Genomic DNA, 12557 nt, shown 5'->3' with positions numbered 1-12557 from the left:
CAGTAGTGTACACTACATTTACAGTGCTGAGGTATATAACAACACTTTATCTTGTGCCCTTACTACAGTAGTGTACACTACATTTACAGTGCTGAGGTATATAACAACACTTTATCCTGTGCCCTTGCTACAGTAGTGTACACTACATTTACAGTGCTGAGGTATATAACAACACATTATCCTGTGCCCTTGCTACAGTAGTGTACACTACATTTACAGTGCTGAGGTATATAACAACACATTATCCTGTGCCCTTACTACAGTAGTGTACACTACATTTACAGTGCTGAGGTATATAACAACACATTATCCTGTGCCCTTACTACAGTAGTGTACACTACATTTACAATGCTGAGGTATATAACAACACATTATCCTGTGCCCTTACTACAGTAGTGTACACTACATTTACAGTGCTGAGGTATATAACAACACTTTATCTTGTGCCCTTACTACAGTAGTGTACACTACATTTACAGTGCTGAGGTATATAACAACACTTTATCTTGTGCCCTTACTACAGTAGTGTACACTACATTTACAGTGCTGAGGTATATAACAACACATTATCCTGTGCCCTTACTACAGTAGTGTACACTACATTTACAGTGCTGAGGTATATAACAACACATTATCCTGTGCCCTTACTACAGTAGTGTACACTACATTTACAGTGCTGAGGTATATAACAACACATTATCCTGTGCCCTTACTACAGTAGTGTACACTACATTTACAGTGCTGAGGTATATAACAACACATTATCCTGTGCCCTTACTACAGTAGTGTACACTACATTTACAATGCTGAGGTATATAACAACACATTATCCTGTGCCCTTACTACAGTAGTGTACACTACATTTACAGTGCTGAGGTATATAACAACACATTATCCTGTGCCCTTACTACAGTAGTGTACACTACATTTACAGTGCTGAGGTATATAACAACACTTTATCTTGTGCCCTTACTACAGTAGTGTACACTACATTTACAGTGCTGAGGTATATAACAACACATTATCCTGTGCCCTTACTACAGTAGTGTACACTACATTTACAGTGCTGAGGTATATAACAACACATTATCCTGTGCCCTTACTACAGTAGTGTACACTACATTTACAGTGCTGAGGTATATAACAACACTTTATCCTGTGCCCTTACTACAGTAGTGTACACTACATTTACAGTGCTGAGGTATATAACAACACATTATCCTGTGCCCTTACTACAGTAGTGTACACTACATTTACAGTGCTGAGGTATATAACAACACATTATCCTGTGCCCTTACTACAGTAGTGTACACTACATTTACAGTGCTGAGGTATATAACAACACTTTATCTTGTGCCCTTACTACAGTAGTGTACACTACATTTACAGTGCTGAGGTATATAACAACACTTTATCCTGTGCCCTTACTACAGTAGTGTACACTACATTTACAGTGCTGAGGTATATAACAACACATTATCCTGTGCCCTTACTACAGTAGTGTACACTACATTTACAGTGCTGAGGTATATAACAACACATTATCCTGTGCCCTTACTACAGTAGTGTACACTACATTTACAGTGCTGAGGTATATAACAACACATTATCCTGTGCCCTTACTACAGTAGTGTACACTACATTTACAGTGCTGAGGTATATAACAACACATTATCCTGTGCCCTTACTACAGTAGTGTACACTACATTTACAGTGCTGAGGTATATAACAACACATTATCCTGTGCCCTTACTACAGTAGTGTACACTACATTTACAGTGCTGAGGTATATAACAACACATTATCCTGTGCCCTTACTACAGTAGTGTACACTACATTTACAGTGCTGAGGTATATAACAACACATTATCCTGTGCCCTTACTACAGTAGTGTACACTACATTTACAGTGCTGAGGTATATAACAACACATTATCCTGTGCCCTTACTACAGTAGTGTACACTACATTTACAGTGCTGAGGTATATAACAACACATTATCCTGTGCCCTTACTACAGTAGTGTACACTACATTTACAGTGCTGAGGTATATAACAACACATTATCCTGTGCCCTTACTACAGTAGTGTACACTACATTTACAGTGCTGAGGTATATAACAACACTTTATCTTGTGCCCTTACTACAGTAGTGTACACTACATTTACAGTGCTGAGGTATATAACAACACATTATCCTGTGCCCTTACTACAGTAGTGTACACTACATTTACAGTGCTGAGGTATATAACAACACATTATCCTGTGCCCTTACTACAGTAGTGTACACTACATTTACAGTGCTGAGGTATATAACAACACATTATCCTGTGCCCTTACTACAGTAGTGTACACTACATTTACAGTGCTGAGGTATATAACAACACATTATCCTGTGCCCTTACTACAGTAGTGTACACTACATTTACAGTGCTGAGGTATATAACAACACATTATCCTGTGCCCTTACTACAGTAGTGTACACTACATTTACAGTGCTGAGGTATGTAACAACACATTATCCTGTGCCCTTACTACAGTAGTGTACACTACATTTACAGTGCTGAGGTATATAACAACACATTATCCTGTGCCCTTACTACAGTAGTGTACACTACATTTACAGTGCTGAGGTATATAACAACACATTATCCTGTGCCCTTACTACAGTAGTGTACACTACATTTACAGTGCTGAGGTATATAACAACACATTATCCTGTGCCCTTACTACAGTAGTGTACACTACATTTACAATGCTGAGGTATATAACAACACATTATCCTGTGCCCTTACTACAGTAGTGTACACTACATTTACAGTGCTGAGGTATATAACAACACATTATCTTGTGCCCTTACTACAGTAGTGTACACTACATTTACAGTGCTGAGGTATATAACAACACATTATCCTGTGCCCTTGCTACAGTAGTGTACACTACATTTACAGTGCTGAGGTATATAACAACACATTATCCTGTGCCCTTGCTACAGTAGTGTACACTACATTTACAGTGCTGAGGTATATAACAACACATTATCCTGTGCCCTTACTACAGTAGTGTACACTACATTTACAGTGCTGAGGTATATAACAACACATTATCCTGTGCCCTTACTACAGTAGTGTACACTACATTTACAGTGCTGAGGTATATAACAACACTTTATCTTGTGCCCTTACTACAGTAGTGTACACTACATTTACAGTGCTGAGGTATATAACAACACTTTATCCTGTGCCCTTACTACAGTAGTGTACACTACATTTACAGTGCTGAGGTATATAACAACACATTATCCTGTGCCCTTACTACAGTAGTGTACACTACATTTACAGTGCTGAGGTATATAACAACACATTATCCTGTGCCCTTACTACAGTAGTGTACACTACATTTACAGTGCTGAGGTATATAACAACACATTATCCTGTGCCCTTACTACAGTAGTGTACACTACATTTACAGTGCTGAGGTATATAACAACACATTATCCTGTGCCCTTACTACAGTAGTGTACACTACATTTACAGTGCTGAGGTATATAACAACACATTATCCTGTGCCCTTACTACAGTAGTGTACACTACATTTACAGTGCTGAGGTATATAACAACACTTTATCTTGTGCCCTTACTACAGTAGTGTACACTACATTTACAGTGCTGAGGTATATAACAACACTTTATCTTGTGCCCTTACTACAGTAGTGTACACTACATTTACAGTGCTGAGGTATATAACAACACTTTATCCTGTGCCCTTACTACAGTAGTGTACACTACATTTACAGTGCTGAGGTATATAACAACACATTATCCTGTGCCCTTACTACAGTAGTGTACACTACATTTACAGTGCTGAGGTATATAACAACACATTATCCTGTGCCCTTACTACAGTAGTGTACACTACATTTACAGTGCTGAGGTATATAACAACACATTATCCTGTGCCCTTACTACAGTAGTGTACACTACATTTACAGTGCTGAGGTATATAACAACACATTATCCTGTGCCCTTACTACAGTAGTGTACACTACATTTACAGTGCTGAGGTATATAACAACACATTATCCTGTGCCCTTACTACAGTAGTGTACACTACATTTACAGTGCTGAGGTATATAACAACACATTATCTTGTGCCCTTACTACAGTAGTGTACACTACATTTACAGTGCTGAGGTATATAACAACACATTATCCTGTGCCCTTACTACAGTAGTGTACACTACATTTACAGTGCTGAGGTATATAACAACACATTATCCTGTGCCCTTACTACAGTAGTGTACACTACATTTACAGTGCTGAGGTATATAACAACACATTATCCTGTGCCCTTACTACAGTAGTGTACACTACATTTACAGTGCTGAGGTATATAACAACACATTATCCTGTGCCCTTACTACAGTAGTGTACACTACATTTACAGTGCTGAGGTATATAACAACACATTATCCTGTGCCCTTACTACAGTAGTGTACACTACATTTACAGTGCTGAGGTATATAACAACACATTATCCTGTGCCCTTACTACAGTAGTGTACACTACATTTACAGTGCTGAGGTATATAACAACACATTATCCTGTGCCCTTACTACAGTAGTGTACACTACATTTACAGTGCTGAGGTATATAACAACACATTATCCTGTGCCCTTACTACAGTAGTGTACACTACATTTACAGTGCTGAGGTATATAACAACACATTATCCTGTGCCCTTACTACAGTAGTGTACACTACATTTACAGTGCTGAGGTATATAACAACACATTATCCTGTGCCCTTACTACAGTAGTGTACACTACATTTACAGTGCTGAGGTATATAACAACACATTATCCTGTGCCCTTACTACAGTAGTGTACACTACATTTACAGTGCTGAGGTATATAACAACACATTATCCTGTGCCCTTACTACAGTAGTGTACACTACATTTACAGTGCTGAGGTATATAACAACACATTATCCTGTGCCCTTACTACAGTAGTGTACACTACATTTACAGTGCTGAGGTATATAACAACACTTTATCTTGTGCCCTTACTACAGTAGTGTACACTACATTTACAGTGCTGAGGTATATAACAACACATTATCCTGTGCCCTTACTACAGTAGTGTACACTACATTTACAGTGCTGAGGTATATAACAACACATTATCCTGTGCCCTTACTACAGTAGTGTACACTACATTTACAGTGCTGAGGTATATAACAACACATTATCCTGTGCCCTTACTACAGTAGTGTACACTACATTTACAGTGCTGAGGTATATAACAACACATTATCCTGTGCCCTTACTACAGTAGTGTACACTACATTTACAGTGCTGAGGTATATAACAACACATTATCCTGTGCCCTTGCTACAGTAGTGTACACTACATTTACAGTGCTGAGGTATATAACAACACATTATCCTGTGCCCTTACTACAGTAGTGTACACTACATTTACAGTGCTGAGGTATATAACAACACATTATCCTGTGCCCTTACTACAGTAGTGTACACTACATTTACAGTGCTGAGGTATATAACAACACTTTATCCTGTGCCCTTGCTACAGTAGTGTACACTACATTTACAGTGCTGAGGTATATAACAACACATTATCCTGTGCCCTTACTACAGTAGTGTACACTACATTTACAATGCTGAGGTATATAACAACACATTATCCTGTGCCCTTACTACAGTAGTGTACACTACATTTACAGTGCTGAGGTATATAACAACACATTATCCTGTGCCCTTACTACAGTAGTGTACACTACATTTACAGTGCTGAGGTATATAACAACACATTATCCTGTGCCCTTGCTACAGTAGTGTACACTACATTTACAGTGCTGAGGTATATAACAACACATTATCCTGTGCCCTTACTACAGTAGTGTACACTACATTTACAGTGCTGAGGTATATAACAACACATTATCCTGTGCCCTTACTACAGTAGTGTACACTACATTTACAGTGCTGAGGTATATAACAACACTTTATCTTGTGCCCTTACTACAGTAGTGTACACTACATTTACAGTGCTGAGGTATATAACAACACATTATCCTGTGCCCTTACTACAGTAGTGTACACTACATTTACAGTGCTGAGGTATATAACAACACTTTATCTTGTGCCCTTACTACAGTAGTGTACACTACATTTACAATGCTGAGGTATATAACAACACATTATCCTGTGCCCTTACTACAGTAGTGTACACTACATTTACAGTGCTGAGGTATATAACAACACATTATCCTGTGCCCTTACTACAGTAGTGTACACTACATTTACAGTGCTGAGGTATATAACAACACTTTATCTTGTGCCCTTGCTACAGTAGTGTACACTACATTTACAGTGCTGAGGTATATAACAACACATTATCCTGTGCCCTTACTACAGTAGTGTACACTACATTTACAGTGCTGAGGTATATAACAACACATTATCCTGTGCCCTTACTACAGTAGTGTACACTACATTTACAGTGCTGAGGTATATAACAACACTTTATCTTGTGCCCTTACTACAGTAGTGTACACTACATTTACAGTGCTGAGGTATATAACAACACATTATCCTGTGCCCTTACTACAGTAGTGTACACTACATTTACAGTGCTGAGGTATATAACAACACATTATCCTGTGCCCTTACTACAGTAGTGTACACTACATTTACAGTGCTGAGGTATATAACAACACATTATCCTGTGCCCTTACTACAGTAGTGTACACTACATTTACAGTGCTGAGGTATATAACAACACTTTATCCTGTGCCCTTACTACAGTAGTGTACACTACATTTACAGTGCTGAGGTATATAACAACACTTTATCCTGTGCCCTTGCTACAGTAGTGTACACTACATTTACAGTGCTGAGGTATATAACAACACATTATCCTGTGCCCTTACTACAGTAGTGTACACTACATTTACAGTGCTGAGGTATATAACAACACTACAGTGCTGAGGTATATAACAACACAGTTTATCTTGTGCCCTTACTACAGTAGTGTACACTACATTTACAGTGCTGAGGTATATAACAACACATTATCCTGTGCCCTTACTACAGTAGTGTACACTACATTTACAGTGCTGAGGTATATAACAACACATTATCCTGTGCCCTTACTACAGTAGTGTACACTACATTTACAGTGCTGAGGTATATAACAACACATTATCCTGTGCCCTTACTACAGTAGTGTACACTACATTTACAGTGCTGAGGTATATAACAACACATTATCCTGTGCCCTTACTACAGTAGTGTACACTACATTTACAGTGCTGAGGTATATAACAACACATTATCCTGTGCCCTTACTACAGTAGTGTACACTACATTTACAGTGCTGAGGTATATAACAACACATTATCCTGTGCCCTTACTACAGTAGTGTACACTACATTTACAGTGCTGAGGTATATAACAACACTTTATCCTGTGCCCTTGTCAGATAAGGTTCTTTATTTTGTATTGTTTATTTGAACCTTTATTTAACTAGGCAAGTCAGTTAAGAACAAATTCTTATTGACAATGACAGCCTACCCCAGCCAAGCCCTCCCTTAGTCCCTAAGGGACTCCCGATCACGGCCGGTCGGGATACAGCCCGGGATCGAACCAGGGTCTGTAGTGAAGCCTTAGACACTGTAAGGCCAGTCCCTAGCTGCTCTGGTAGTTACGTGCTGTGCGCTACCTGTGCCTCTGCAGTGTGCCAGGGGGGTGGTGCTCCTGGAGCTGAGCCGACTGAAGGCTGCCTCCTGGCTCTCTTCCAGACGTCCCTCCCAGGGAAGCCAGGTGTGTGTGTGTGTGTGTGTGTGTGTGTGTGTGTGTGTGTGCGTGTGCGTGCGCGTGCGTGCGTGCCGGTTGTCACCCCCACTGCCTGGGTGCTTGCATGCATAAGCTCAGTCATCGACTGACCCTGGCTGCTGTGTCATTAATACCCCTGTCTCTCCTCCTTCTCTCCATTCATCACGTGCATGGAAGCCAAAATGGCCATCTGATGGCTGTTTAGCAGGCCTGTATGTCACTCAGCCACCCAGCCAAACTTACCGCCACCGGGCAGCATGCCTCAGTGTGTGTGTTTTCTCCTGACTGGATCATAGCTCTGTTCCCCCTCCCTCTCTCTAGCAGATGAGTCACGTGAGTGCCAACAGCACAATCGTCACGCCCCACCCCCCGCTAAACTCCACCCCTTCCACCTTTCAGCTCCTCAATAACGTCAGGAAGCCAATGACTGTGGGCATGACATCATCACAGAGCGCAGGTACAGTAGCACCAGTCCCTTTCCACAGAGAGTAGGACCCTTTCCACGGAGAGTAGGACCAGTCCCTTTCCACAGAGATAGGACCAGTCCTTTTCCACAGAGAGTAGGACCAGACCCTTTCCACAGAGAGTAGGACCCTTTCCACAGAGAGTAGGACCAGTCCCTTTCCACAGAGAGTAGGACCAGTCCCTTTCCACAGAGAGTAGGACCAGTCCTTTTCCACAGAGAGTAGGACCAGTCCCTTTCCACAGAGAGTAGGATCAGACCCTTTCCACAGAGAGTAGTACCGTCCCTTTCCACAGAGAGTAGTACCGTCCCTTTCCACAGAGAGTAGTACCGTCCCTTTCCACAGAGAGTAGGACCAGACCCTTTCCACAGAGAGTAGGACCCTTTCCACAGAGAGTAGGACCCTTTCCACAGAGAGTAGGATAAGACCCTTTCCACAGAGAGTAGGACCCTTTCCACAGAGAGTAGGACCCTTTCCACAGAGAGTAGGACCCTTTCCACAGAGAGTAGGACCCTTTCCACAGAGAGTAGGACCAGACCCTTTCCATAGAGAGTAGGATCAGACCCTTTCCACAGAGAGTAGGACCAGACCCTTTCCACAGAGAGTAGGATCAGACCCTTTCCACAGAGAGTAGTACCGTCCCTTTCCACAGAGAGTAGGACCAGACCCTTTCCACAGAGAGTAGGACCAGACCCTTTCCACAGAGAGTAGGACCCTTTCCACAGAGAGTAGGACCCTTTCCACAGAGAGTAGAACCAGACCCTTTCCACAGAGAGTAGAACCAGACCCTTTCCACAGAGAGTAGGACCAGTCCCTTTCCACAGAGAGTAGGACCAGTCCCTTTCCACAGAGAGTAGGACCAGTCCCTTTCCACAGAGAGTAGGACCAGTCCCTTTCCACAGAGAGTAGGACCCGTCCCTTTCCACAGAGAGTAGGACCCGTCCCTTTCCACAGAGAGTAGGACCAGTCCCTTTCCACAGAGAATAGGACCAGTCCCTTTCCACAGAGAGTAGGACCAGTCCCTTTCCACAGAGAGTAGGACCAGTCCCTTTCCACAGAGAGTAGGACCAGTCCCTTTCCACAGAGAGTAGGACCAGTCCCATTCCACAGAGAGTAGGACCAGTCCCATTCCACAGAGAGTAGGACCAGTCCCTTTCCACAGAGAGTAGGACCAGTCCCTTTCCACAGAGAGTAGGACCAGTCCCTTTCCACAGAGAGTAGGACCAGTCCCTTTCCACAGAGAGTAGGACCAGTCCCTTTTCACAGAGAGTAGGACCAGACCCTTTCCACAGAGAGTAGGACCAGACCCTTTCCACAGAGAGTTAGACCCTTTCCACAGAGAGTAGGACCCTTTCCACAGAGAGTAGGACCCTTTCCACAGAGAGTAGGACCAGTCATGTTCCACAGAGAGTAGAACCAGACCCTTTCCACAGAGAGTAGGACCAGACCATTTCCACAGAGAGTAGGACCCTTTCCACAGAGAGTAGGACCAGACCCTTTCCACAGAGAGTAGGACCAGACCATTTCCACAGAGAGTAGGACCCTTTCCACAGAGAGTAGGACCAGTCCCTTTCCACAGAGAGTAGGACCAGACCATTTCCACAAAGAGTAGGACCCTTTCCATAGAGGGTAGGACCAGACCCTTCCCACAGAGGGTAGGACCAGACCATTTCCACAAAGAGTAGGACCCTTTCCACAGAGAGTAGGACCAGTCCCTTTCCACAGAGAGTAGAACCAGACCCTTTCCACAGAGAGTAGGTCCAGTCCCTTTCCACAGAGAGTAGAACCAGACCCTTTCCACAGAGAGTAGGACCAGTCCCTTTCCACAGAGAGTAGAACCAGACCCTTTCCACAGAGAGTAGAACCAGACCCTTTCCACAGAGAGTAGGACCTGTCTCTTTCCACAGAGAGTAGGACCTGTCTCTTTCCACAGAGAGTAGGACCAGTCCCTTTCCACAGAGAGTAGGACCAGTCCCTTTCCACAGAGAGTAGGACCAGTCCCTTTCTACAGAGAGTAGGACCAGTCCCTTTCCACAGAGAGTAGGACCAGTCCCTTTCCACAGAGAGTAGGACCAGTCCCTTTCCACAGAGAGTAGGACCAGTCCCTTTCCACAGAGAGTAGGACCAGACCATTTCCACAGAGAGTAGGACCCTTTCCACAGAGAGTAGGACCAGTCCCTTTCCACAGAGAATAGGACCAGTCCCTTTCCACAGAGAGTAGGACCAGTCCCTTTCCACAGAGAGTAGGACCAGTCCCTTTCCACAGAGAGTAGGACCAGTCCCTTTCCACAGAGAGTAGGACCAGTCCCATTCCACAGAGAGTAGGACCAGTCCCATTCCACAGAGAGTAGGACCAGTCCCTTTCCACAGAGAGTAGGACCAGTCCCTTTCCACAGAGAGTAGGACCAGTCCCTTTCCACAGAGAGTAGGACCAGTCCCTTTCCACAGAGAGTAGGACCAGTCCCTTTCCACAGAGAGTAGGACCAGACCCTTTCCACAGAGAGACGGACCAGACCCTTTCCACGGAGAGTTAGACCCTTTCCACAGAGAGTAGGACCCTTTCCACAGAGAGTAGGACCCTTTCCACAGAGAGTAGGACCAGTCATGTTCCACAGAGAGTAGAACCAGACCCTTTCCACAGAGAGTAGGACCAGACCATTTCCACAGAGAGTAGGACCCTTTCCACAGAGAGTAGGACCAGACCATTTCCACAGAGAGTAGGACCCTTTCCACAGAGAGTAGGACCAGACCCTTTCCACAGAGAGTAGGACCAGACCATTTCCACAGAGAGTAGGACCCTTTCCACAGAGAGTAGGACCAGTCCCTTTCCACAGAGAGTAGGACCAGACCATTTCCACAAAGAGTAGGACCCTTTCCACAGAGAGTAGGACCAGTCCCTTTCCACAGAGAGTAGAACCAGACCCTTTCCACAGAGAGTAGGTCCAGTCCCTTTCCACAGAGAGTAGAACCAGACCCTTTCCACAGAGAGTAGGACCAGTCCCTTTCCACAGAGAGTAGAACCAGACCCTTTCCACAGAGAGTAGAACCAGACCCTTTCCACAGAGAGTAGGACCTGTCTCTTTCCACAGAGAGTAGGACCTGTCTCTTTCCACAGAGAGTAGGACCAGTCCCTTTCCACAGAGAGTAGGACCAGTCCCTTTCCACAGAGAGTAGGACCAGTCCCTTTCTACAGAGAGTAGGACCAGTCCCTTTCCACAGAGAGTAGGACCAGTCCCTTTCCACAGAGAGTAGGACCAGTCCCTTTCCACAGAGAGTAGGACCAGACCATTTCCACAGAGAGTAGGACCCTTTCCACAGAGAGAAGGACCCGTCCCTTTCCACAGAGAGTAGGACCAGACCATTTCCACAATGAGTAGGACCCTTTCCACAGAGAGTAGGACCAGACCCTTCCCACAGAGGGTAGGACCAGACCATTTCCACAAAGAGTAGGACCCTTTCCACAGAGAGTAGGACCAGTCCCTTTCCACAGAGAGTAGAACCAGACCCTTTCCACAGAGAGTAGGACCAGTCCCTTTCCACAGAGAGTAGAACCAGACCCTTTCCACAGAGAGTAGAACCAGACCCTTTCCACAGAGAGTAGGACCTGTCTCTTTCCACAGAGAGTAGGACCTGTCTCTTTCCACAGAGAGTAGGACCAGTCCCTTTCCACAGAGAGTAGGACCAGTCCCTTTCCACAGAGAGTAGGACCAGTCCCTTTCCACAGAGAGTAGGACCAGTCCCTTTCCACAGAGAGTAGGACCAGTCCCTTTCCACAGAGAGTAGGACCAGTCCCTTTCTACAGAGAGTAGGACCAGTCCCTTTCCACAGAGCGTAGGACCAGTCCCTTTCCACAGAGAGTAGGACCAGTCCCTTTCCACAGAGAGTAGGACCAGTCCCTTTCCACAGAGAGTAGGACCAGTCCCTTTCCACAGAGAGTAGGACCAGACCCTTTCCACAGAGAGTAGGACCCTTTCCACAGAGAGTAGAACCAGACCCTTTCCACAGAGTAGGACCAGACCCTTTCCACAGAGAGTAGGACCAGACCCTTTCCACAGAGAGTAGGACCAGTCCCTTTCCACAGATAGTAGGACCTGTCCCTTTCCACAGAGAGTAGGACCAGTCCCTTTCCACAGAGAGTAGAACCAGACCCTTTCCACATAGAGTAGGACCACCCCTTTCCACAGAGAGTAGAACCAGACCCTTTCCACAGAGAGTAGGACCAGACCATTTCCACAG

General features: G+C 44.1%; 1 protein-coding gene across 1 annotated transcript in view; it reads left to right on the top strand.

The window, feature by feature from the left end:
* The window catches only part of LOC139407154 (inaD-like protein), a 294625-nt gene that overhangs the window by 269557 nt on the left and 12511 nt on the right, over positions 1-12557 (top strand). The window contains 2 exon segments of the mRNA XM_071151082.1: positions 7759-7845; positions 8182-8314. Of these exon segments, the coding sequence (XP_071007183.1) occupies positions 7759-7845; positions 8182-8314 (220 nt within the window).

Source organism: Oncorhynchus clarkii, chromosome 1 (assembly GCF_045791955.1).
Source record: "Oncorhynchus clarkii lewisi isolate Uvic-CL-2024 chromosome 1, UVic_Ocla_1.0, whole genome shotgun sequence".
Classification (NCBI taxonomy): Eukaryota; Metazoa; Chordata; class Actinopteri; order Salmoniformes; family Salmonidae; genus Oncorhynchus; species Oncorhynchus clarkii.
The sequence above is the reverse complement of the archived record's forward strand: the minus strand, read 5'-3'. Positions and strand labels throughout refer to the sequence as shown.